This window comes from Eucyclogobius newberryi, unplaced genomic scaffold, assembly GCF_026437365.1.
Source record: "Eucyclogobius newberryi isolate DKJ021-1_F unplaced genomic scaffold, fEucNew1.0.hap1 SCAF_4, whole genome shotgun sequence".
Classification (NCBI taxonomy): domain Eukaryota; kingdom Metazoa; phylum Chordata; class Actinopteri; order Gobiiformes; family Gobiidae; genus Eucyclogobius; species Eucyclogobius newberryi.
The window spans coordinates 8,754,348-8,780,781 of record NW_027316056.1 but is presented as its reverse complement, the minus strand read 5'-3'; the positions used below and the strand labels follow the sequence as shown (position 1 = coordinate 8,780,781).

The window sequence follows — 26,434 nt, the reverse complement described above, 5'->3', positions numbered from 1 at the left end:
TACCCGTCGTTTGCCCTTGTTACCTGTTGTTTGCACTTGTTACCTGTCGTTTGCACTTGCTACCTGTCGTTTGCCCTTGTTACCTGTCGTTTGCCCTTGTTACCTGTCGTTTGCCCTTGTTACCTGTCGTTTGCACTTGCTACCTGTCGTTTGCCCTTGTTACCTGTCGTTTGCCCTTGTTACCTGTCGTTTGCCCTTGTTACCTGTCGTTTGCACTTGTTACCTGTCGTTTGCCCTTATTACCTGTCGTTTGCCCTTGTTACCTGTCGTTTGCCCTTGTTACCTGTCGTTTGCACTTGCTACCTGTCGTTTGCCCTTGTTACCTGTCGTTTGCACTTGTTACCTGTCGTTTGCCCTTGTTACCTGTCGTTTGCCCTTGTTACCTGTCGTTTGCCCTTGTTACCTGTCGTTTGCAACCTGTCGTTTGCCCTTGTTACCTGTCGTTTGCACTTGCTACCTGTCGTTTGCACTTGTTACCTGTCGTTTGCACTTGTTACCTGTCGTTTGCTCTTGTTACCTGTCGTTTGCACTTGTTACCTGTCGTTTGCCCTTGTTACCTGTCGTTTGCACTTGTTACCTGTCGTTTGCACTTGTTACCTGTCGTTTGCACCTTGTTACCTGTCGTTTGCACTTGTTACCTGTCGTTTGCACTTGTTACCTGTCGTTTGCCCTTGTTACCTGTCGTTTGCCCTTGTTACCTGTCGTTTGCACCTTATTACCTGTCGTCTGCCCTTGTTACCTGTCGTTTGCCCTTGTTACCTGTCGTTTGCCCTTGTTACCTGTCGTTTGCAACCTGTCGTTTGCCCTTGTTACCTGTCGTTTGCACTTGCTACCTGTCGTTTGCACTTGTTACCTGTCGTTTGCTCTTGTTACCTGTCGTTTGCACTTGTTACCTGTCGTTTGCACTTGTTACCTGTCGTTTGCCCTTGTTACCTGTCGTTTGCACTTGTTACCTGTCGTTTGCCCTTGTTACCTGTCGTTTGCACTTGCTACCTGTCGTTTGCCCTTGTTACCTGTCGTTTGCACCTGCTACCTGTCATTTGCCCTTGTTACCCGTCGTTTGCCCTTGTTACCTGTTGTTTGCCCTTGTTACCCGTCGTTTGCCCTTGTTACCTGTTGTTTGCACTTGTTACCTGTCGTTTGCACTTGCTACCTGTCGTTTGCCCTTGTTACCTGTCGTTTGCACTTGTTACCTGTCGTTTGCCCTTGTTACCCGTCGTTTGCCCTTGTTACCCGTCGTTTGCCCTTGTTACCTGTCGTTTGCACTTGCTACCTGTCGTTTGCCCTTGTTACCTGTCGTTTGCACCTGCTACCTGTCATTTGCCCTTGTTACCCGTCGTTTGCCCTTGTTACCTGTTGTTTGCCCTTGTTACCCGTCGTTTGCCCTTGTTACCTGTCGTTTGCACCTGCTACCTGTCATTTGCCCTTGTTACACGTCGTTTGCCCTTGTTACCTGTTGTTTGCACTTGTTACCTGTCGTTTGCACTTGCTACCTGTCGTTTGCCCTTGTTACCTGTCGTTTGCCCTTGTTACCTGTCGTTTGCCCTTGTCACCTGTCGTTTGCACTTGCTACCTGTCGTTTGCCCTTGTTACCTGTCGTTTGCCCTTGTTACCTGTCGTTTGCCCTTGTTACCTGTCGTTTGCACTTGTTACCTGTCGTTTGCACTTGTTACCTGTCGTTTGCACCTTGTTACCTGTCATTTGCCCTTGTTACCCGTCGTTTGCACTTGTTACCTGTCGTTTGCCCTTGTTACCTGTCGTTTGCACTTGCTACCTGTCGTTTGCCCTTGTTACCTTTCGTTTGCCCTTGTTACCTGTCGTTTGCCCTTGTTACCTGTCGTTTGCCCTTGTTACCTGTCGTTTGCCCTTGTTACCTGTCGTTTGCACTTGCTACCTGTCGTTTGCCCTTGTTACCTGTCGTTTGCACTTGTTACCTGTCGTTTGCCCTTGTTACCTGTCGTTTGCCCTTGTTACCTGTCGTCTGCCCTTGTTACCTGTCGTTTGCACTTGCTACCTGTCGTTTGCCCTTGTTACCTGTCGTTTGCCCTTGTTACCTGTCGTTTGCCCTTGTTACCTGTCGTTTGCACTTGTTACCTGTTGTTTGCCCTTGTTACCTGTCGTTTGCCCTTGTTACCTGTCGTTTGCCCTTGTTACCTGTCGTTTGCACTTGCTACCTGTCGTTTGCCCTTGTTACCTGTCGTTTCCACTTGTTACCTGTCGTTTGCCCTTGTTACCTGTCGTTTGCCCTTGTTACCTGTCGTTTGCACTTGCTACCTGTCGTTTGCCCTTGTTACCTGTCGTTTGCCCTTGTTACCTGTCGTTTGCACTTGTTACCTGTCATTTGCCCTTGTTACCTGTCGTTTGCACTTGTTACCTGTCGTTTGCCCTTGTTACCTGTCGTTTGCCCTTGTTACCTGTCGTTTGCCCTTGTTACCTGTCGTTTGCACTTGTTACCTGTCGTTTGCCCTTGTTACCTGTCGTTTGCACTTGTTACCTGTCGTTTGCCCTTGTTACCTGTCGTTTGCCCTTGTTACCTGTCGTTTGCCCTTGTTACCTGTCGTTTGCACTTGCTACCTGTCGTTTGCCCTTGTTACCTGTCATTTGCCCTTGTTACCCGTCGTTTGCCCTTGTTACCCGTCGTTTGCCCTTGTTACCTGTCGTTTGCACTTGCTACCTGTCGTTTGCCCTTGTTACCTGTCGTTTGCACCTGCTACCTGTCATTTGCCCTTGTTACCCGTCGTTTGCCCTTGTTACCCGTCGTTTGCCCTTGTTACCTGTCATTTGCCCTTGTTACCTGTCGTTTGCACTTGCTACCTGTCGTTTGCCCTTGTTACCTTTCGTTTGCCCTTGTTACCTGTCGTTTGCCCTTGTTACCTGTCGTTTGCCCTTGTTACCTGTCGTTTGCCCTTGTTACCTGTCGTTTGCACTTGCTACCTGTCGTTTGCCCTTGTTACCTGTCGTTTGCACTTGTTACCTGTCGTTTGCCCTTGTTACCTGTCGTTTGCCCTTGTTACCTGTCGTTTGCCCTTGTTACCTGTCGTTTGCACTTGCTACCTGTCGTTTGCCCTTGTTACCTGTCGTTTGCCCTTGTTACCTGTCGTTTGCCCTTGTTACCTGTCGTTTGCACTTGTTACCTGTCGTTTGCCCTTGTTACCTGTCGTTTGCCCTTGTTACCTGTCGTTTGCCCTTGTTACCTGTCGTTTGCACTTGCTACCTGTCGTTTGCCCTTGTTACCTGTCGTTTCCACTTGTTACCTGTCGTTTGCCCTTGTTACCTGTCGTTTGCCCTTGTTACCTGTCGTTTGCACTTGCTACCTGTCGTTTGCCCTTGTTACCTGTCGTTTGCCCTTGTTACCTGTCGTTTGCACTTGTTACCTGTCATTTGCCCTTGTTACCTGTCGTTTGCACTTGTTACCTGTCGTTTGCCCTTGTTACCTGTCGTTTGCCCTTGTTACCTGTCGTTTGCCCTTGTTACCTGTCGTTTGCACTTGTTACCTGTCGTTTGCCCTTGTTACCTGTCGTTTGCACTTGTTACCTGTCGTTTGCCCTTGTTACCTGTCGTTTGCCCTTGTTACCTGTCGTTTGCCCTTGTTACCTGTCGTTTGCACTTGCTACCCGTCGTTTGCCCTTGTTACCTGTCATTTGCCCTTGTTACCCGTCGTTTGCCCTTGTTACCCGTCGTTTGCCCTTGTTACCTGTCGTTTGCACTTGCTACCTGTCGTTTGCCCTTGTTACCTGTCGTTTGCCCTTGTTACCTGTCGTTTGCACTTGCTACCTGTCGTTTGCCCTTGTTACCTGTCATTTGCCCTTGTTACCCGTCGTTTGCCCTTGTTACCCGTCGTTTGCCCTTGTTACCTGTCGTTTGCACTTGCTACCTGTCGTTTGCCCTTGTTACCCGTCGTTTGCACCTGCTACCTGTCATTTGCCCTTGTTACCCGTCGTTTGCCCTTGTTACCCGTCGTTTGCCCTTGTTACCTGTCATTTGCCCTTGTTACCTGTCGTTTGCACTTGCTACCTGTCGTTTGCCCTTGTTACCTGTCGTTTGCACTTGTTACCTGTCGTTTGCCCTTGTTACCTGTCGTTTGCCCTTGTTACCTGTCGTTTGCCCTTGTTACCTGTCGTTTGCACTTGCTACCTGTCGTTTGCCCTTGTTACCTGTCGTTTGCACTTGTTACCTGTCGTTTGCCCTTGTTACCTGTCGTTTGCCCTTGTTACCTGTCGTTTGCCCTTGTTACCTGTCGTTTGCACTTGCTACCTGTCGTTTGCCCTTGTTACCTGTCGTTTGCCCTTGTTACCTGTCGTTTGCCCTTGTTACCTGTCGTTTGCACTTGTTACCTGTCGTTTGCCCTTGTTACCTGTCGTTTGCCCTTGTTACCTGTCGTTTGCCCTTGTTACCTGTCGTTTGCACTTGCTACCTGTCGTTTGCCCTTGTTACCTGTCGTTTCCACTTGTTACCTGTCGTTTGCCCTTGTTACCTGTCGTTTGCCCTTGTTACCTGTCGTTTGCCCTTGTTACCTGTCGTTTGCACTTGCTACCTGTCGTTTGCCCTTGTTACCTGTCGTTTGCCCTTGTTACCTGTCGTTTGCACTTGTTACCTGTCATTTGCCCTTGTTACCTGTCGTTTGCACTTGTTACCTGTCGTTTGCCCTTGTTACCTGTCGTTTGCCCTTGTTACCTGTCGTTTGCCCTTGTTACCTGTCGTTTGCACTTGTTACCTGTCGTTTGCCCTTGTTACCTGTCGTTTGCACTTGTTACCTGTCGTTTGCCCTTGTTACCTGTCGTTTGCCCTTGTTACCTGTCGTTTGCCCTTGTTACCTGTCGTTTGCACTTGCTACCTGTCGTTTGCCCTTGTTACCTGTCATTTGCCCTTGTTACCCGTCGTTTGCCCTTGTTACCCGTCGTTTGCCCTTGTTACCTGTCGTTTGCACTTGCTACCTGTCGTTTGCCCTTGTTACCTGTCGTTTGCACCTGCTACCTGTCATTTGCCCTTGTTACCCGTCGTTTGCCCTTGTTACCCGTCGTTTGCCCTTGTTACCTGTCGTTTGCACTTGCTACCTGTCGTTTGCCCTTGTTACCTGTCGTTTGCCCTTGTTACCTGTCGTTTGCCCTTGTTACCTGTCGTTCGCCCTTGTTACCTGTCGTTTGCCCTTGTTACCTGTCGTTTGCACTTGTTACCTGTCGTTTGCCCTTGTTACCTGTCGTTTGCACCTTATTACCTGTCGTCTGCCCTTGTTACCTGTCGTTTGCCCTTGTTACCTGTCGTTTGCCCTTGTTACCTGTCGTTTGCAACCTGTCGTTTGCCCTTGTTACCTGTCGTTTGCACTTGCTACCTGTCGTTTGCACTTGTTACCTGTCGTTTGCTCTTGTTACCTGTCGTTTGCACTTGTTACCTGTCGTTTGCACTTGTTACCTGTCGTTTGCTCTTGTTACCTGTCGTTTGCACTTGTTACCTGTCGTTTGCCCTTGTTACCTGTCGTTTGCACTTGTTACCTGTCGTTTGCCCTTGTTACCTGTCGTTTGCACTTGCTACCTGTCGTTTGCCCTTGTTACCTGTCGTTTGCACCTGCTACCTGTCATTTGCCCTTGTTACCCGTCGTTTGCCCTTGTTACCTGTTGTTTGCCCTTGTTACCCGTCGTTTGCCCTTGTTACCTGTTGTTTGCACTTGTTACCTGTCGTTTGCACTTGCTACCTGTCGTTTGCCCTTGTTACCTGTCGTTTGCACTTGTTACCTGTCGTTTGCCCTTGTTACCCGTCGTTTGCCCTTGTTACCCGTCGTTTGCCCTTGTTACCTGTCGTTTGCCCTTGTTACCTGTCATTTGCCCTTGTTACCCGTCGTTTGCCCTTGTTACCTGTTGTTTGCCCTTGTTACCCGTCGTTTGCCCTTGTTACCTGTCGTTTGCACCTGCTACCTGTCATTTGCCCTTGTTACCCGTCGTTTGCCCTTGTTACCTGTTGTTTGCACTTGTTACCTGTCGTTTGCACTTGCTACCTGTCGTTTGCCCTTGTTACCTGTCGTTTGCCCTTGTTACCTGTCGTTTGCCCTTGTTACCTGTCGTTTGCACTTGCTACCTGTCGTTTGCCCTTGTTACCTGTCGTTTGCCCTTGTTACCTGTCGTTTGCCCTTGTTACCTGTCGTTTGCACTTGTTACCTGTCGTTTGCCCTTGTTACCTGTCGTTTGCCCTTGTTACCTGTCGTTTGCCCTTGTTACCTGTCGTTTGCAACCTGTCGTTTGCCCTTGTTACCTGTCGTTTGCACTTGCTACCTGTCGTTTGCACTTGTTACCTGTCGTTTGCACTTGTTACCTGTCGTTTGCTCTTGTTACCTGTCGTTTGCACTTGTTACCTGTCGTTTGCCCTTGTTACCTGTCGTTTGCACTTGTTACCTGTCGTTTGCACTTGTTACCTGTCGTTTGCACCTTGTTACCTGTCGTTTGCACTTGTTACCTGTCGTTTGCACTTGTTACCTGTCGTTTGCCCTTGTTACCTGTCGTTTGCAACCTGTCGTTTGCCCTTGTTACCTGTCGTTTGCACTTGCTACCTGTCGTTTGCCCTTGTTACCTGTCGTTTGCCCTTGTTACCTGTCGTTTGCACTTGTTACCTGTCATTTGCCCTTGTTACCTGTCGTTTGCACTTGTTACCTGTCGTTTGCCCTTGTTACCTGTCGTTTGCCCTTGTTACCTGTCGTTTGCCCTTGTTACCTGTCGTTTGCACTTGTTACCTGTCGTTTGCCCTTGTTACCTGTCGTTTGCACTTGTTACCTGTCGTTTGCCCTTGTTACCTGTCGTTTGCCCTTGTTACCTGTCGTTTGCCCTTGTTACCTGTCGTTTGCACTTGCTACCTGTCGTTTGCCCTTGTTACCTGTCATTTGCCCTTGTTACCCGTCGTTTGCCCTTGTTACCCGTCGTTTGCCCTTGTTACCTGTCGTTTGCACTTGCTACCTGTCGTTTGCCCTTGTTACCTGTCGTTTGCACCTGCTACCTGTCATTTGCCCTTGTTACCCGTCGTTTGCCCTTGTTACCCGTCGTTTGCCCTTGTTACCTGTCGTTTGCACTTGCTACCTGTCGTTTGCCCTTGTTACCTGTCGTTTGCCCTTGTTACCTGTCGTTTGCCCTTGTTACCTGTCGTTTGCCCTTGTTACCTGTCGTTTGCCCTTGTTACCTGTCGTTTGCACTTGTTACCTGTCGTTTGCCCTTGTTACCTGTCGTTTGCACCTTATTACCTGTCGTCTGCCCTTGTTACCTGTCGTTTGCCCTTGTTACCTGTCGTTTGCCCTTGTTACCTGTCGTTTGCAACCTTTCGTTTGCCCTTGTTACCTGTCGTTTGCACTTGCTACCTGTCGTTTGCACTTGTTACCTGTCGTTTGCTCTTGTTACCTGTCGTTTGCACTTGTTACCTGTCGTTTGCACTTGTTACCTGTCGTTTGCTCTTGTTACCTGTCGTTTGCACTTGTTACCTGTCGTTTGCCCTTGTTACCTGTCGTTTGCACTTGTTACCTGTCGTTTGCCCTTGTTACCTGTCGTTTGCACTTGCTACCTGTCGTTTGCCCTTGTTACCTGTCGTTTGCACCTGCTACCTGTCATTTGCCCTTGTTACCCGTCGTTTGCCCTTGTTACCTGTTGTTTGCCCTTGTTACCCGTCGTTTGCCCTTGTTACCTGTTGTTTGCACTTGTTACCTGTCGTTTGCACTTGCTACCTGTCGTTTGCCCTTGTTACCTGTCGTTTGCACTTGTTACCTGTCGTTTGCCCTTGTTACCCGTCGTTTGCCCTTGTTACCCGTCGTTTGCCCTTGTTACCTGTCGTTTGCCCTTGTTACCTGTCATTTGCCCTTGTTACCCGTCGTTTGCCCTTGTTACCTGTTGTTTGCCCTTGTTACCCGTCGTTTGCCCTTGTTACCTGTCGTTTGCACCTGCTACCTGTCATTTGCCCTTGTTACCCGTCGTTTGCCCTTGTTACCTGTTGTTTGCACTTGTTACCTGTCGTTTGCACTTGCTACCTGTCGTTTGCCCTTGTTACCTGTCGTTTGCCCTTGTTACCTGTCGTTTGCCCTTGTTACCTGTCGTTTGCCCTTGTTACCTGTCGTTTGCACTTGCTACCTGTCGTTTGCCCTTGTTACCTGTCGTTTGCCCTTGTTACCTGTCGTTTGCCCTTGTTACCTGTCGTTTGCACTTGTTACCTGTCGTTTGCCCTTGTTACCTGTCGTTTGCCCTTGTTACCTGTCGTTTGCCCTTGTTACCTGTCGTTTGCAACCTGTCGTTTGCCCTTGTTACCTGTCGTTTGCACTTGCTACCTGTCGTTTGCACTTGTTACCTGTCGTTTGCACTTGTTACCTGTCGTTTGCTCTTGTTACCTGTCGTTTGCACTTGTTACCTGTCGTTTGCCCTTGTTACCTGTCGTTTGCACTTGTTACCTGTCGTTTGCACTTGTTACCTGTCGTTTGCACCTTGTTACCTGTCGTTTGCACTTGTTACCTGTCGTTTGCACTTGTTACCTGTCGTTTGCCCTTGTTACCTGTCGTTTGCAACCTGTCGTTTGCCCTTGTTACCTGTCGTTTGCACTTGCTACCTGTCGTTTGCACTTGTTACCTGTCGTTTGCTCTTGTTACCTGTCGTTTGCACTTGTTACCTGTCGTTTGCACTTGTTACCTGTCGTTTGCTCTTGTTACCTGTCGTTTGCACTTGTTACCTGTCGTTTGCCCTTGTTACCTGTCGTTTGCACTTGTTACCTGTCGTTTGCCCTTGTTACCTGTCGTTTGCCCTTGTTACCTGTCGTTTGCACTTGTTACCTGTCGTTTGCCCTTGTTACCTGTCGTTTGCCCTTGTTACCTGTCGTTTGCCCTTGTTACCTGTCGTTTGCACTTGTTACCTGTCGTTTGCCCTTGTTACCTGTCGTTTGCACTTGCTACCTGTCGTTTGCCCTTGTTACCTGTCGTTTGCACCTGCTACCTGTCATTTGCCCTTGTTACCCGTCGTTTGCCCTTGTTACCTGTCGTTTGCAACCTGTCGTTTGCCCTTGTTACCTGTCGTTTGCACTTGCTACCTGTCGTTTGCACTTGTTACCTGTCGTTTGCTCTTGTTACCTGTCGTTTGCACTTGTTACCTGTCGTTTGCACTTGTTACCTGTCGTTTGCTCTTGTTACCTGTCGTTTGCACTTGTTACCTGTCGTTTGCCCTTGTTACCTGTCGTTTGCCCTTGTTACCTGTCGTTTGCCCTTGTTACCTGTCGTTTGCAACCTGTCGTTTGCCCTTGTTACCTGTCGTTTGCACTTGCTACCTGTCGTTTGCACTTGTTACCTGTCGTTTGCACTTGTTACCTGTCGTTTGCTCTTGTTACCTGTCGTTTGCACTTGTTACCTGTCGTTTGCCCTTGTTACCTGTCGTTTGCACTTGTTACCTGTCGTTTGCACTTGTTACCTGTCGTTTGCACCTTGTTACCTGTCGTTTGCCCTTGTTACCTGTCGTTTGCAACCTGTCGTTTGCCCTTGTTACCTGTCGTTTGCACTTGCTACCTGTCGTTTGCCCTTGTTACCTGTCGTTTGCCCTTGTTACCTGTCGTTTGCACTTGTTACCTGTCATTTGCCCTTGTTACCTGTCGTTTGCACTTGTTACCTGTCGTTTGCCCTTGTTACCTGTCGTTTGCCCTTGTTACCTGTCGTTTGCCCTTGTTACCTGTCGTTTGCACTTGTTACCTGTCGTTTGCCCTTGTTACCTGTCGTTTGCACTTGTTACCTGTCGTTTGCCCTTGTTACCTGTCGTTTGCCCTTGTTACCTGTCGTTTGCCCTTGTTACCTGTCGTTTGCACTTGCTACCTGTCGTTTGCCCTTGTTACCTGTCATTTGCCCTTGTTACCCGTCGTTTGCCCTTGTTACCCGTCGTTTGCCCTTGTTACCTGTCGTTTGCACTTGCTACCTGTCGTTTGCCCTTGTTACCTGTCGTTTGCACCTGCTACCTGTCATTTGCCCTTGTTACCCGTCGTTTGCCCTTGTTACCCGTCGTTTGCCCTTGTTACCTGTCGTTTGCACTTGCTACCTGTCGTTTGCCCTTGTTACCTGTCGTTTGCCCTTGTTACCTGTCGTTTGCCCTTGTTACCTGTCGTTTGCCCTTGTTACCTGTCGTTTGCCCTTGTTACCTGTCGTTTGCACTTGTTACCTGTCGTTTGCCCTTGTTACCTGTCGTTTGCACCTTATTACCTGTCGTCTGCCCTTGTTACCTGTCGTTTGCCCTTGTTACCTGTCGTTTGCCCTTGTTACCTGTCGTTTGCAACCTGTCGTTTGCCCTTGTTACCTGTCGTTTGCACTTGCTACCTGTCGTTTGCACTTGTTACCTGTCGTTTGCTCTTGTTACCTGTCGTTTGCACTTGTTACCTGTCGTTTGCACTTGTTACCTGTCGTTTGCTCTTGTTACCTGTCGTTTGCACTTGTTACCTGTCGTTTGCCCTTGTTACCTGTCGTTTGCACTTGTTACCTGTCGTTTGCCCTTGTTACCTGTCGTTTGCACTTGCTACCTGTCGTTTGCCCTTGTTACCTGTCGTTTGCACCTGCCACCTGTCATTTGCCCTTGTTACCCGTCGTTTGCCCTTGTTACCTGTTGTTTGCCCTTGTTACCCGTCGTTTGCCCTTGTTACCTGTTGTTTGCACTTGTTACCTGTCGTTTGCACTTGCTACCTGTCGTTTGCCCTTGTTACCTGTCGTTTGCACTTGTTACCTGTCGTTTGCCCTTGTTACCCGTCGTTTGCCCTTGTTACCCGTCGTTTGCCCTTGTTACCTGTCGTTTGCCCTTGTTACCTGTCGTTTGCCCTTGTTACCTGTCGTTTGCACCTTATTACCTGTCGTCTGCCCTTGTTACCTGTCGTTTGCCCTTGTTACCTGTCGTTTGCCCTTGTTACCTGTCGTTTGCAACCTGTCGTTTGCCCTTGTTACCTGTCGTTTGCACTTGCTACCTGTCGTTTGCACTTGTTACCTGTCGTTTGCTCTTGTTACCTGTCGTTTGCACTTGTTACCTGTCGTTTGCACTTGTTACCTGTCGTTTGCTCTTGTTACCTGTCGTTTGCACTTGTTACCTGTCGTTTGCCCTTGTTACCTGTCGTTTGCACTTGTTACCTGTCGTTTGCCCTTGTTACCTGTCGTTTGCACTTGCTACCTGTCGTTTGCCCTTGTTACCTGTCGTTTGCACCTGCTACCTGTCATTTGCCCTTGTTACCCGTCGTTTGCCCTTGTTACCTGTTGTTTGCCCTTGTTACCCGTCGTTTGCCCTTGTTACCTGTTGTTTGCACTTGTTACCTGTCGTTTGCACTTGCTACCTGTCGTTTGCCCTTGTTACCTGTCGTTTGCACTTGTTACCTGTCGTTTGCCCTTGTTACCCGTCGTTTGCCCTTGTTACCCGTCGTTTGCCCTTGTTACCTGTCGTTTGCCCTTGTTACCTGTCATTTGCCCTTGTTACCCGTCGTTTGCCCTTGTTACCTGTTGTTTGCCCTTGTTACCCGTCGTTTGCCCTTGTTACCTGTCGTTTGCACCTGCTACCTGTCATTTGCCCTTGTTACCCGTCGTTTGCCCTTGTTACCTGTTGTTTGCACTTGTTACCTGTCGTTTGCACTTGCTACCTGTCGTTTGCCCTTGTTACCTGTCGTTTGCCCTTGTTACCTGTCGTTTGCCCTTGTTACCTGTCGTTTGCCCTTGTTACCTGTCGTTTGCACTTGCTACCTGTCGTTTGCCCTTGTTACCTGTCGTTTGCCCTTGTTACCTGTCGTTTGCCCTTGTTACCTGTCGTTTGCACTTGTTACCTGTCGTTTGCCCTTGTTACCTGTCGTTTGCCCTTGTTACCTGTCGTTTGCCCTTGTTACCTGTCGTTTGCAACCTGTCGTTTGCCCTTGTTACCTGTCGTTTGCACTTGCTACCTGTCGTTTGCACTTGTTACCTGTCGTTTGCACTTGTTACCTGTCGTTTGCTCTTGTTACCTGTCGTTTGCACTTGTTACCTGTCGTTTGCCCTTGTTACCTGTCGTTTGCACTTGTTACCTGTCGTTTGCACTTGTTACCTGTCGTTTGCACCTTGTTACCTGTCGTTTGCACTTGTTACCTGTCGTTTGCACTTGTTACCTGTCGTTTGCCCTTGTTACCTGTCGTTTGCAACCTGTCGTTTGCCCTTGTTACCTGTCGTTTGCACTTGCTACCTGTCGTTTGCACTTGTTACCTGTCGTTTGCTCTTGTTACCTGTCGTTTGCACTTGTTACCTGTCGTTTGCACTTGTTACCTGTCGTTTGCTCTTGTTACCTGTCGTTTGCACTTGTTACCTGTCGTTTGCCCTTGTTACCTGTCGTTTGCACTTGTTACCTGTCGTTTGCCCTTGTTACCTGTCGTTTGCCCTTGTTACCTGTCGTTTGCACTTGTTACCTGTTGTTTGCCCTTGTTACCTGTCGTTTGCCCTTGTTACCTGTCGTTTGCCCTTGTTACCTGTCGTTTGCACTTGTTACCTGTCGTTTGCCCTTGTTACCTGTCGTTTGCACTTGCTACCTGTCGTTTGCCCTTGTTACCTGTCGTTTGCACCTGCTACCTGTCATTTGCCCTTGTTACCCGTCGTTTGCCCTTGTTACCTGTCGTTTGCAACCTGTCGTTTGCCCTTGTTACCTGTCGTTTGCACTTGCTACCTGTCGTTTGCACTTGTTACCTGTCGTTTGCTCTTGTTACCTGTCGTTTGCACTTGTTACCTGTCGTTTGCACTTGTTACCTGTCGTTTGCTCTTGTTACCTGTCGTTTGCACTTGTTACCTGTCGTTTGCCCTTGTTACCTGTCGTTTGCCCTTGTTACCTGTCGTTTGCCCTTGTTACCTGTCGTTTGCAACCTGTCGTTTGCCCTTGTTACCTGTCGTTTGCACTTGCTACCTGTCGTTTGCACTTGTTACCTGTCGTTTGCACTTGTTACCTGTCGTTTGCTCTTGTTACCTGTCGTTTGCACTTGTTACCTGTCGTTTGCCCTTGTTACCTGTCGTTTGCACTTGTTACCTGTCGTTTGCACTTGTTACCTGTCGTTTGCACCTTGTTACCTGTCGTTTGCCCTTGTTACCTGTCGTTTGCAACCTGTCGTTTGCCCTTGTTACCTGTCGTTTGCACTTGCTACCTGTCGTTTGCCCTTGTTACCTGTCGTTTGCCCTTGTTACCTGTCGTTTGCACTTGTTACCTGTCATTTGCCCTTGTTACCTGTCGTTTGCACTTGTTACCTGTCGTTTGCCCTTGTTACCTGTCGTTTGCCCTTGTTACCTGTCGTTTGCCCTTGTTACCTGTCGTTTGCACTTGCTACCTGTCGTTTGCCCTTGTTACCTGTCGTTTGCACCTGCTACCTGTCATTTGCCCTTGTTACCCGTCGTTTGCCCTTGTTACCTGTTGTTTGCCCTTGTTACCCGTCGTTTGCCCTTGTTACCTGTTGTTTGCACTTGTTACCTGTCGTTTGCACTTGCTACCTGTCGTTTGCCCTTGTTACCTGTCGTTTGCACTTGTTACCTGTCGTTTGCCCTTGTTACCCGTCGTTTGCCCTTGTTACCCGTCGTTTGCCCTTGTTACCTGTCGTTTGCCCTTGTTACCTGTCATTTGCCCTTGTTACCCGTCGTTTGCCCTTGTTACCTGTTGTTTGCCCTTGTTACCCGTCGTTTGCCCTTGTTACCTGTCGTTTGCACCTGCTACCTGTCATTTGCCCTTGTTACCCGTCGTTTGCCCTTGTTACCTGTTGTTTGCACTTGTTACCTGTCGTTTGCACTTGCTACCTGTCGTTTGCCCTTGTTACCTGTCGTTTGCCCTTGTTACCTGTCGTTTGCCCTTGTTACCTGTCGTTTGCCCTTGTTACCTGTCGTTTGCACTTGCTACCTGTCGTTTGCCCTTGTTACCTGTCGTTTGCCCTTGTTACCTGTCGTTTGCCCTTGTTACCTGTCGTTTGCACTTGTTACCTGTCGTTTGCCCTTGTTACCTGTCGTTTGCCCTTGTTACCTGTCGTTTGCCCTTGTTACCTGTCGTTTGCAACCTGTCGTTTGCCCTTGTTACCTGTCGTTTGCACTTGCTACCTGTCGTTTGCACTTGTTACCTGTCGTTTGCACTTGTTACCTGTCGTTTGCTCTTGTTACCTGTCGTTTGCACTTGTTACCTGTCGTTTGCCCTTGTTACCTGTCGTTTGCACTTGTTACCTGTCGTTTGCACTTGTTACCTGTCGTTTGCACCTTGTTACCTGTCGTTTGCACTTGTTACCTGTCGTTTGCACTTGTTACCTGTCGTTTGCCCTTGTTACCTGTCGTTTGCAACCTGTCGTTTGCCCTTGTTACCTGTCGTTTGCACTTGCTACCTGTCGTTTGCACTTGTTACCTGTCGTTTGCTCTTGTTACCTGTCGTTTGCACTTGTTACCTGTCGTTTGCACTTGTTACCTGTCGTTTGCTCTTGTTACCTGTCGTTTGCACTTGTTACCTGTCGTTTGCCCTTGTTACCTGTCGTTTGCACTTGTTACCTGTCGTTTGCCCTTGTTACCTGTCGTTTGCCCTTGTTACCTGTCGTTTGCACTTGTTACCTGTCGTTTGCCCTTGTTACCTGTCGTTTGCCCTTGTTACCTGTCGTTTGCCCTTGTTACCTGTCGTTTGCACTTGTTACCTGTCGTTTGCCCTTGTTACCTGTCGTTTGCACTTGCTACCTGTCGTTTGCCCTTGTTACCTGTCGTTTGCACCTGCTACCTGTCATTTGCCCTTGTTACCCGTCGTTTGCCCTTGTTACCTGTCGTTTGCAACCTGTCGTTTGCCCTTGTTACCTGTCGTTTGCACTTGCTACCTGTCGTTTGCACTTGTTACCTGTCGTTTGCTCTTGTTACCTGTCGTTTGCACTTGTTACCTGTCGTTTGCACTTGTTACCTGTCGTTTGCTCTTGTTACCTGTCGTTTGCACTTGTTACCTGTCGTTTGCCCTTGTTACCTGTCGTTTGCCCTTGTTACCTGTCGTTTGCCCTTGTTACCTGTCGTTTGCAACCTGTCGTTTGCCCTTGTTACCTGTCGTTTGCACTTGCTACCTGTCGTTTGCACTTGTTACCTGTCGTTTGCACTTGTTACCTGTCGTTTGCTCTTGTTACCTGTCGTTTGCACTTGTTACCTGTCGTTTGCCCTTGTTACCTGTCGTTTGCACTTGTTACCTGTCGTTTGCACTTGTTACCTGTCGTTTGCACCTTGTTACCTGTCGTTTGCCCTTGTTACCTGTCGTTTGCAACCTGTCGTTTGCCCTTGTTACCTGTCGTTTGCACTTGCTACCTGTCGTTTGCCCTTGTTACCTGTCGTTTGCCCTTGTTACCTGTCGTTTGCACTTGTTACCTGTCATTTGCCCTTGTTACCTGTCGTTTGCACTTGTTACCTGTCGTTTGCCCTTGTTACCTGTCGTTTGCCCTTGTTACCTGTCGTTTGCCCTTGTTACCTGTCGTTTGCACTTGTTACCTGTCGTTTGCCCTTGTTACCTGTCGTTTGCACTTGTTACCTGTCGTTTGCCCTTGTTACCTGTCGTTTGCCCTTGTTACCTGTCGTTTGCCCTTGTTACCTGTCGTTTGCACTTGCTACCTGTCGTTTGCCCTTGTTACCTGTCATTTGCCCTTGTTACCCGTCGTTTGCCCTTGTTACCCGTCGTTTGCCCTTGTTACCTGTCGTTTGCACTTGCTACCTGTCGTTTGCCCTTGTTACCTGTCGTTTGCACCTGCTACCTGTCATTTGCCCTTGTTACCCGTCGTTTGCCCTTGTTACCCGTCGTTTGCCCTTGTTACCTGTCGTTTGCACTTGCTACCTGTCGTTTGCCCTTGTTACCTGTCGTTTGCCCTTGTTACCTGTCGTTTGCCCTTGTTACCTGTCGTTTGCCCTTGTTACCTGTCGTTTGCCCTTGTTACCTGTCGTTTGCACTTGTTACCTGTCGTTTGCCCTTGTTACCTGTCGTTTGCACCTTATTACCTGTCGTCTGCCCTTGTTACCTGTCGTTTGCCCTTGTTACCTGTCGTTTGCCCTTGTTACCTGTCGTTTGCAACCTGTCGTTTGCCCTTGTTACCTGTCGTTTGCACTTGCTACCTGTCGTTTGCACTTGTTACCTGTCGTTTGCTCTTGTTACCTGTCGTTTGCACTTGTTACCTGTCGTTTGCACTTGTTACCTGTCGTTTGCTCTTGTTACCTGTCGTTTGCACTTGTTACCTGTCGTTTGCCCTTGTTACCTGTCGTTTGCACTTGTTACCTGTCGTTTGCCCTTGTTACCTGTCGTTTGCACTTGCTACCTGTCGTTTGCCCTTGTTACCTGTCGTTTGCACCTGCCACCTGTCATTTGCCCTTGTTACCCGTCGTTTGCCCTTGTTACCTGTTGTTTGCCCTTGTTACCCGTCGTTTGCCCTTGTTACCTGTTGTTTGCACTTGTTACCTGTCGTTTGCACTTGCTACCTGTCGTTTGCCCTTGTTACCTGTCGTTTGCACTTGTTACCTGTCGTTTGCCCTTGTTACCCGTCGTTTGCCCTTGTTACCCGTCGTTTGCCCTTGTTACCTGTCGTTTGCCCTTGTTACCTGTCGTTTGCCCTTGTTACCTGTCGTTTGCACCTTATTACCTGTCGTCTGCCCTTGTTACCTGTCGTTTGCCCTTGTTACCTGTCGTTTGCCCTTGTTACCTGTCGTTTGCAACCTGTCGTTTGCCCTTGTTACCTGTCGTTTGCACTTGCTACCTGTCGTTTGCACTTGTTACCTGTCGTTTGCTCTTGTTACCTGTCGTTTGCACTTGTTACCTGTCGTTTGCACTTGTTACCTGTCGTTTGCTCTTGTTACCTGTCGTTTGCACTTGTTACCTGTCGTTTGCCCTTGTTACCTGTCGTTTGCACTTGTTACCTGTCGTTTGCCCTTGTTACCTGTCGTTTGCACTTGCTACCTGTCGTTTGCCCTTGTTACCTGTCGTTTGCACCTGCTACCTGTCATTTGCCCTTGTTACCCGTCGTTTGCCCTTGTTACCTGTTGTTTGCCCTTGTTACCCGTCGTTTGCCCTTGTTACCTGTTGTTTGCACTTGTTACCTGTCGTTTGCACTTGCTACCTGTCGTTTGCCCTTGTTACCTGTCGTTTGCACTTGTTACCTGTCGTTTGCCCTTGTTACCCGTCGTTTGCCCTTGTTACCCGTCGTTTGCCCTTGTTACCTGTCGTTTGCCCTTGTTACCTGTCATTTGCCCTTGTTACCCGTCGTTTGCCCTTGTTACCTGTTGTTTGCCCTTGTTACCCGTCGTTTGCCCTTGTTACCTGTCGTTTGCACCTGCTACCTGTCATTTGCCCTTGTTACCCGTCGTTTGCCCTTGTTACCTGTTGTTTGCACTTGTTACCTGTCGTTTGCACTTGCTACCTGTCGTTTGCCCTTGTTACCTGTCGTTTGCCCTTGTTACCTGTCGTTTGCCCTTGTTACCTGTCGTTTGCCCTTGTTACCTGTCGTTTGCACTTGCTACCTGTCGTTTGCCCTTGTTACCTGTCGTTTGCCCTTGTTACCTGTCGTTTGCCCTTGTTACCTGTCGTTTGCACTTGTTACCTGTCGTTTGCCCTTGTTACCTGTCGTTTGCCCTTGTTACCTGTCGTTTGCCCTTGTTACCTGTCGTTTGCAACCTGTCGTTTGCCCTTGTTACCTGTCGTTTGCACTTGCTACCTGTCGTTTGCACTTGTTACCTGTCGTTTGCACTTGTTACCTGTCGTTTGCTCTTGTTACCTGTCGTTTGCACTTGTTACCTGTCGTTTGCCCTTGTTACCTGTCGTTTGCACTTGTTACCTGTCGTTTGCACTTGTTACCTGTCGTTTGCACCTTGTTACCTGTCGTTTGCACTTGTTACCTGTCGTTTGCACTTGTTACCTGTCGTTTGCCCTTGTTACCTGTCGTTTGCAACCTGTCGTTTGCCCTTGTTACCTGTCGTTTGCACTTGCTACCTGTCGTTTGCACTTGTTACCTGTCGTTTGCTCTTGTTACCTGTCGTTTGCACTTGTTACCTGTCGTTTGCACTTGTTACCTGTCGTTTGCTCTTGTTACCTGTCGTTTGCACTTGTTACCTGTCGTTTGCCCTTGTTACCTGTCGTTTGCACTTGTTACCTGTCGTTTGCCCTTGTTACCTGTCGTTTGCCCTTGTTACCTGTCGTTTGCACTTGTTACCTGTCGTTTGCCCTTGTTACCTGTCGTTTGCCCTTGTTACCTGTCGTTTGCCCTTGTTACCTGTCGTTTGCACTTGTTACCTGTCGTTTGCCCTTGTTACCTGTCGTTTGCACTTGCTACCTGTCGTTTGCCCTTGTTACCTGTCGTTTGCACCTGCTACCTGTCATTTGCCCTTGTTACCCGTCGTTTGCCCTTGTTACCTGTCGTTTGCAACCTGTCGTTTGCCCTTGTTACCTGTCGTTTGCACTTGCTACCTGTCGTTTGCACTTGTTACCTGTCGTTTGCTCTTGTTACCTGTCGTTTGCACTTGTTACCTGTCGTTTGCACTTGTTACCTGTCGTTTGCTCTTGTTACCTGTCGTTTGCACTTGTTACCTGTCGTTTGCCCTTGTTACCTGTCGTTTGCCCTTGTTACCTGTCGTTTGCCCTTGTTACCTGTCGTTTGCAACCTGTCGTTTGCCCTTGTTACCTGTCGTTTGCACTTGCTACCTGTCGTTTGCACTTGTTACCTGTCGTTTGCACTTGTTACCTGTCGTTTGCTCTTGTTACCTGTCGTTTGCACTTGTTACCTGTCGTTTGCCCTTGTTACCTGTCGTTTGCACTTGTTACCTGTCGTTTGCACTTGTTACCTGTCGTTTGCACCTTGTTACCTGTCGTTTGCCCTTGTTACCTGTCGTTTGCAACCTGTCGTTTGCCCTTGTTACCTGTCGTTTGCACTTGCTACCTGTCGTTTGCCCTTGTTACCTGTCGTTTGCCCTTGTTACCTGTCGTTTGCACTTGTTACCTGTCATTTGCCCTTGTTACCTGTCGTTTGCACTTGTTACCTGTCGTTTGCCCTTGTTACCTGTCGTTTGCCCTTGTTACCTGTCGTTTGCCCTTGTTACCTGTCGTTTGCACTTGTTACCTGTCGTTTGCCCTTGTTACCTGTCGTTTGCACTTGTTACCTGTCGTTTGCCCTTGTTACCTGTCGTTTGCCCTTGTTACCTGTCGTTTGCCCTTGTTACCTGTCGTTTGCACTTGCTACCTGTCGTTTGCCCTTGTTACCTGTCATTTGCCCTTGTTACCCGTCGTTTGCCCTTGTTACCCGTCGTTTGCCCTTGTTACCTGTCGTTTGCACTTGCTACCTGTCGTTTGCCCTTGTTACCTGTCGTTTGCACCTGCTACCTGTCATTTGCCCTTGTTACCCGTCGTTTGCCCTTGTTACCCGTCGTTTGCCCTTGTTACCTGTCGTTTGCACTTGCTACCTGTCGTTTGCCCTTGTTACCTGTCGTTTGCCCTTGTTACCTGTCGTTTGCCCTTGTTACCTGTCGTTTGCCCTTGTTACCTGTCGTTTGCCCTTGTTACCTGTCGTTTGCACTTGTTACCTGTCGTTTGCCCTTGTTACCTGTCGTTTGCACCTTATTACCTGTCGTCTGCCCTTGTTACCTGTCGTTTGCCCTTGTTACCTGTCGTTTGCCCTTGTTACCTGTCGTTTGCAACCTGTCGTTTGCCCTTGTTACCTGTCGTTTGCACTTGCTACCTGTCGTTTGCACTTGTTACCTGTCGTTTGCTCTTGTTACCTGTCGTTTGCACTTGTTACCTGTCGTTTGCACTTGTTACCTGTCGTTTGCTCTTGTTACCTGTCGTTTGCACTTGTTACCTGTCGTTTGCCCTTGTTACCTGTCGTTTGCACTTGTTACCTGTCGTTTGCCCTTGTTACCTGTCGTTTGCACTTGCTACCTGTCGTTTGCCCTTGTTACCTGTCGTTTGCACCTGCCACCTGTCATTTGCCCTTGTTACCCGTCGTTTGCCCTTGTTACCTGTTGTTTGCCCTTGTTACCCGTCGTTTGCCCTTGTTACCTGTTGTTTGCACTTGTTACCTGTCGTTTGCACTTGCTACCTGTCGTTTGCCCTTGTTACCTGTCGTTTGCACTTGTTACCTGTCGTTTGCCCTTGTTACCCGTCGTTTGCCCTTGTTACCCGTCGTTTGCCCTTGTTACCTGTCGTTTGCCCTTGTTACCTGTCATTTGCCCTTGTTACCCGTCGTTTGCCCTTGTTACCTGTTGTTTGCCCTTGTTACCCGTCGTTTGCCCTTGTTACCTGTCGTTTGCACCTGCTACCTGTCATTTGCCCTTGTTACCCGTCGTTTGCCCTTGTTACCTGTTGTTTGCACTTGTTACCTGTCGTTTGCACTTGCTACCTGTCGTTTGCCCTTGTTACCTGTCGTTTGCCCTTGTTACCTGTCGTTTGCCCTTGTTACCTGTCGTTTGCCCTTGTTACCTGTCGTTTGCACTTGCTACCTGTCGTTTGCCCTTGTTACCTGTCGTTTGCCCTTGTTACCTGTCGTTTGCCCTTGTTACCTGTCGTTTGCACTTGTTACCTGTCGTTTGCCCTTGTTACCTGTCGTTTGCCCTTGTTACCTGTCGTTTGCCCTTGTTACCTGTCGTTTGCAACCTGTCGTTTGCCCTTGTTACCTGTCGTTTGCACTTGCTACCTGTCGTTTGCACTTGTTACCTGTCGTTTGCACTTGTTACCTGTCGTTTGCTCTTGTTACCTGTCGTTTGCACTTGTTACCTGTCGTTTGCCCTTGTTACCTGTCGTTTGCACTTGTTACCTGTCGTTTGCACTTGTTACCTGTCGTTTGCACCTTGTTACCTGTCGTTTGCACTTGTTACCTGTCGTTTGCACTTGTTACCTGTCGTTTGCCCTTGTTACCTGTCGTTTGCAACCTGTCGTTTGCCCTTGTTACCTGTCGTTTGCACTTGCTACCTGTCGTTTGCACTTGTTACCTGTCGTTTGCTCTTGTTACCTGTCGTTTGCACTTGTTACCTGTCGTTTGCACTTGTTACCTGTCGTTTGCTCTTGTTACCTGTCGTTTGCACTTGTTACCTGTCGTTTGCCCTTGTTACCTGTCGTTTGCACTTGTTACCTGTCGTTTGCCCTTGTTACCTGTCGTTTGCCCTTGTTACCTGTCGTTTGCACTTGTTACCTGTCGTTTGCCCTTGTTACCTGTCGTTTGCCCTTGTTACCTGTCGTTTGCCCTTGTTACCTGTCGTTTGCCCTTGTTACCTGTCGTTTGCACCTGCTACCTGTCATTTGCCCTTGTTACCCGTCGTTTGCCCTTGTTACCTGTTGTTTGCCCTTGTTACCTGTCGTTTGCACCTGTTACCAGTTCTGTATCCGAGCACACTCTCTGCATCCTCTTGTTTGCAGCCGTCCTCTCTGTGCAACGTCTGATCAGGTCTTCAGGAAAAGTGAGCGTCTTTCTCGTATTTGGAGCCTGTTTGAGCTCGTGGGCGACTGGAGCTGTGTTTGGGGCCGTGCCGGTCATCTACTCCTGGATCAAGTATGGAATAAACAACTGGATGGACATCATTTATAAATTAAACTGACTAGAGTAGTTTACATATGACAATAATACATCAGTCTTTGGGCCCTTTGTTTTATACATTTGGGTTGAGTGAATTTTCAAAAATATCTCTTGGCAATTTATCTAACAAGTATTGTGTTTCCAGTTCAAGATTAAATTCACAGTGATGCTGAATTTATCATTGCAATTGTTATCTGGACTATACAGACTCTAAAATACATGAGGAAAAAACGTTTATAACAAAGACAGAGGCATTACTAAGTCAAAATATAGAATAACGAATAATAATAATAATGAATTCAGATTGTCATTAATAATGTACTTTATTTCCAAACATTTTCTATGTATAAGCCTTCATTCACTATATCTCAACCTTTATTTGTTTAATAATGTATAATAAAAGTCTCGATGTACAATAGAAGAAATATTGATGATGAAAGAAAGGTGTTTGCAGATACGACCCTGCGGAGATGCTTTGTGCTGTGTTCTGGGAGAGCAGTTACTCCGACATGTTGATCTACATCCTCTGCGCCTTTTCTGTCTGCATCTTCTTCCCCTTCGTCCTCATGATCCTCGGCTGCATCGTCAGGACAGCCGGATGCAACAGGTTCAAATAAACACTTACATCATGGTTTAACTAGACTCTTTCAAGTTAGAGGTGAGAAATATATCCAAATTGAGATAATACTAAAATACTAAAAAAAATGCTGCAAAAAAAGTTGATTAAAAAAAAAAAAAGTTTTAACATGTCACCAAAACACAATAAACATAATTATATTAAAGGTTTTACTGAAGATTTTGCCTATTTTCCCCAGTTTGACAATTTTGGTAAAGTTTATAATGTTACTTCCTGGTTGGACATGAACCGTTACCTAGCAACCATATTGTAAACAAGGGCCAAAATCTTTATAAATTACCCAATAGTTATGATTTGACACATACCTGACAACACCTTTATTTTCTTTAATTACATTTTATTAAGTCAAAAATGTGAAACTTGTGTCTTTGCCGCAGTGACGAAGAAGTGGACCTCTCTGACATCGCGCCCCTGCTGGCGGTGGCCTTCACACTCTGCTACACACCCTTCGTTATGTCTGAGGTATTTGGTATTTATACTGTAGTACTGTGGTGACGAGGTACATTATGTATATACGTATAAAGCAGAGATCACAATACTAACAATTCAAACTCAAACAAAACACATTTAATCTCAAATGAATGGCAATACTTTGTACTATTGCCATGTACTTTTGCAGTTAAGTTCTGGTATAGATAAAGTACACTAAATCTGATGAAACATTTTCTTTCATAGTGCCAACGACATGAAGAACTACATTTCTCACCTTCTCCCGTTTCTATTTGGCAGGTGATTCTTCTGGGCAGGTCGGACCTCTCCCCGTCTCCTGCTTGGCTGCGCACAGTGTCATCAGTCGTGTCGTATTTGGACTGCAGTTTGAACCCTCTCATTTTTTTGGGTCATCGTGACTTCAGAGAGGCGGGACTCGCTCTGCTCTGGACCAGAAAACACACACAGACTGAACCTGTGCTCACTGCCATTCACAAACTGGAATTATAGAGGTCGTCAGTGACTATACTTGTGTTGTTGTGTTACTTTTAGTGGCAGTTGGCAGCCAACTAAAAAGGAGCATTTACTGCCACCTACTGTAGTTGTACGTCTTCAAAGTGCGTGTTTTACGCTGTACTGTAATAAAGAAAAGAAAATAAAACAAGGAGAGTGAGAGAGGGCGCGCTCTCCAGTAACTTTACTTAAAGTGCATATGACAGATGAGACTTTGGTTTCCCCTGACGTAGTGAAAATTATTATTTTAAGATTTTACGAAGAAAAATGCAAATATTTTCCCCTAGTTTGATCATTTCCATGACATTTATAAGGTAACTTCCTGGTTGGACGTGAGCAGCAGATGAGACATAAAATAGAGGTCATTCTATAACTTACCTAGCAACCATAATAAAAAAAGAAGGGAAAATCTCATATAGATTACACCGGGGCCAAATGCGTCCCATTATTGTTGGCCCTCCTCCTGCTAAGTTGGTTCAAACAACAAAAAGTTGAACTTTTTGTAACGTCTTTACTTTTACTTATTTAGTATTTTTTGCTCTTGTTCTTTTACTTCAGTGACACCGACCACCGCAGTGACCAGAGGGAAAACATCTCCAAAATGCTCATCAGCCAAAGAAGTTAATCATTTAATAAAACGTTTCTTATGCTCATATTTCACCCTGTTTGAGGTTGAATTAATGTTAGTCCCAAATGTCAACTAATATTGTGAATGTTGTTTTCAAGAAAACATTTCAATATAGAAAAAAAAAAGATTAAAGCTGATTAAAACGGTTTAAAAGTTATAATTTTCAAACTTTTATTACAGACTATAGTATTGAGGGTATAAAAAAATATCGAGACATTCATTTTTGTCAATATCGCCCATCGCTAAGAGTATAACAACATAATATCACAATAACTACAAGGGCAAATGGAAGAGCCTTGTAAATCAATAAAATGTACTGTCCATGTGCAATGTGAACATGATAAGTTTGTTGTAGTATTTGAAACATTTTCTTTGCTCTGCCACAGTTTAACAGAAGGACAAATGGACAGTGCATTCTGTCCAAACCTTTGAAACGCTGAATGAGCACTATTCATTTTGCATTGCAACAATATTATATATATTAAGTCTGTTATTCACATTTCTTCAACACGTTCTCAGTCTTGTGCTTTGTGCGTAATTCGCGTCAGTGTCGTCAAGAAGCAGAAACTGTAATGAAACTGCAGCACGTCGCACACTTTGGACCAGAAATGTCCCGTGACGCGCTGGAACAGCCAAAAGCGGGCGAGCCAGTGGTCCAGCAGCTTCAGCACCACAAACCCGGCGCAGGACAGCACCGCCAGGACCAGGTACCTCAAAGTCTGACCATCCCCGAGACGCATCTGGACCTGCGCTCCCTTCAGCACCGCGACGAGCACGTGGCACGCCAACGCCACCTCAAACCCGCGATCGAACATCAGCGCGAGGCCGTAGCTCAGCACGGAGCACAGTTCGAGCATCGGCGCGTGCTTTTGACTCGATTTACTCTGTATGACGCCGATCCAAACGGGAACCCAGGCGAAGATAGGCAGCGTGAACCACTGATCCAGCACGGCGGGCGCGCGCGTGAGCAGGGCCAGACGCGTCCACTGCACCGGCGCGTAAAACATCGCCATCAGCGCGAAAACCTCCCGCATGTACGCGTCGTCTTCCGTTTCGCGTTGGCTCTTGTGCTTGAGCAACCAGAAGAGCCCCATCAACGCGTACGCGACGTTGATGAGAGAGTTGAGCGGCATGGCGAGGAAGCGCGGGAAGGAGTCCACGGTGGGTTCGGCGTAGTGGTCGTACGACAAATCCACGTTTACCGCGTCGAAAAGGGACGTGTTCGCCAGCGCCACGCACGCCACGAACGGCACCGTGACGTGGAGTAAAGCGGATTTCATTGTGTCGACGTGGGAAGGTAAAGAAGGGTTTGTTTTTGGTCCCCGTTTTGAGCTGCGTCTACTTCGAGTTGGTCCGAAGTGCTGTTATTGTTCCGGGTTCCGAGTCACGTGATTTAGACGAGACGTTGTGATTGGCTGCGATAAAAGTAGTTCATAATAGCCGTATAGAAATAGTTTTGTGTTTTTTATATACGTGAGGCAGAGGCATTTAGGCTGTAAAAATGCTCTTTTTGTATTCTTGTACTTCAGCAACCAGAAAAGCCCAGTAAGCGACGTTGATCGGAAGGATTCCACGGTTGTTATTGTTCCGGGTTCCAAGTCACGTGATTTAGACGAGATTTTGTGATTGGCTGCCAAATAAGTAGTTCATAATAACCGTATAGAAGTAGTTTTGTGTTATTATATACGTGAGGCAGAAGCATTTAGGTTGTAAAAATGCTCTTCGATAAAAATATAAATAAATAAATGTGTGTTTAATTAGTGCTTTAGTTGTTTAGTGGATTAATTAGTTTTATTTGCCGAATTATTGTTTTATTGGGATTATAAAGGGTTTATATGAGCAGCAGCAGGAATGAGAGGGATAGGATGAGTTATCTGGAGTGAATTATGAGTTTATTGTCACTTTTTTAAAGGCAGTGGTGGAAGAAGTACTACATGTTGTTGTAAAAGTACAGATACAGAGTGAAAAAACATGCGCAAGTAAAAGTATCATATAAATAATTGTTTTAAGCAACAGTTTTGAAGCACGTGTTTAGAAATGTACTTTTCACGTAATGTATTTCACACAGATTTTGAAGGTATGCAGGAGCTATTCCAATCCATTTCTTAATTTTAGTGAATTTTATGTGTATATGTTTGTTTGCTCCAAACTGGGTCTGGAACTCAAAACCTTTAGGCAGAACGTCATCATAAACGTGCAAAAAATAACCCTCAAACCATACGAAAAGTCCAGTTAAAATGCCCATTGTAAATTTACTTGAGTAATGTACAGATATATACTGGTACCTAAAGAATTTACAGTGCAGTACTTTTACTTTAGTTACTTTCCACTACTGTTTAAAGGCACCATTTAGCCCTTCTAATTAAAAGTAAATGAGATCTTTTCAAACTAAAGTGAAGCCGTTTGAATTATTGAGTATATTTACAGACAAAACAGATTTTTCATCAAAACACACATTTTACACATTTCCTGTGTCAATTTGATGTCATTACTGCTTTGTCAGCGTCTGAAAACCTCTTTTCTCTGCACATCGGCATCTGTTTAAGTCACAATTATTCTATTACTGAAACACTCAATCATTTTGAGAGCGTTTGATAGAATGACACTTTGATAGATGCACATGTCCTAGATTCATATTTGTTTGTTACACAACTCTATGTTGTTAACATTCTGGCACATTTGCTTTGTTTATTCACTCCCTTCTCCAATCGACGCCATTAGCCTTTTGTCACTCACTCACC

General features: G+C 47.0%; 2 protein-coding genes across 2 annotated transcripts in view; one reads left to right on the top strand and one right to left on the bottom strand.

The window, feature by feature from the left end:
* The window catches only part of LOC140377367 (uncharacterized), a 172,163-nt gene extending 149,101 nt beyond the window's left edge, over positions 1–23,062 (top strand). Inside the window, exons 2-5 of the mRNA XM_072462753.1 lie at positions 21,289–21,462; positions 21,941–22,093; positions 22,501–22,585; positions 22,853–23,062. Of these exons, the coding sequence (XP_072318854.1) occupies positions 21,289–21,462; positions 21,941–22,093; positions 22,501–22,585; positions 22,853–23,062 (622 nt within the window). The remainder of the gene's footprint in view (positions 1–21,288; positions 21,463–21,940; positions 22,094–22,500; positions 22,586–22,852) is intronic.
* Positions 23,063–24,048: 986 nt separating this feature from the next.
* On the bottom strand, positions 24,049–25,032 carry tmem187 (transmembrane protein 187). The gene has a single exon (XM_072462982.1). It carries the CDS (start codon positions 24,971–24,973, stop codon positions 24,209–24,211), a length of 765 nt encoding a protein of 254 aa, XP_072319083.1. The 5' UTR covers positions 24,974–25,032; the 3' UTR covers positions 24,049–24,208.
* Between the last annotated feature and the right edge of the window lie 1,402 nt (positions 25,033–26,434).

Coding starts and splice junctions, on each gene's coding strand:
- tmem187 (XM_072462982.1), bottom strand. CDS start 24,973: ATGAAATCCGCTTTACTCCACGTCACGGTGCCGTTCGTGGCGTGCGTG.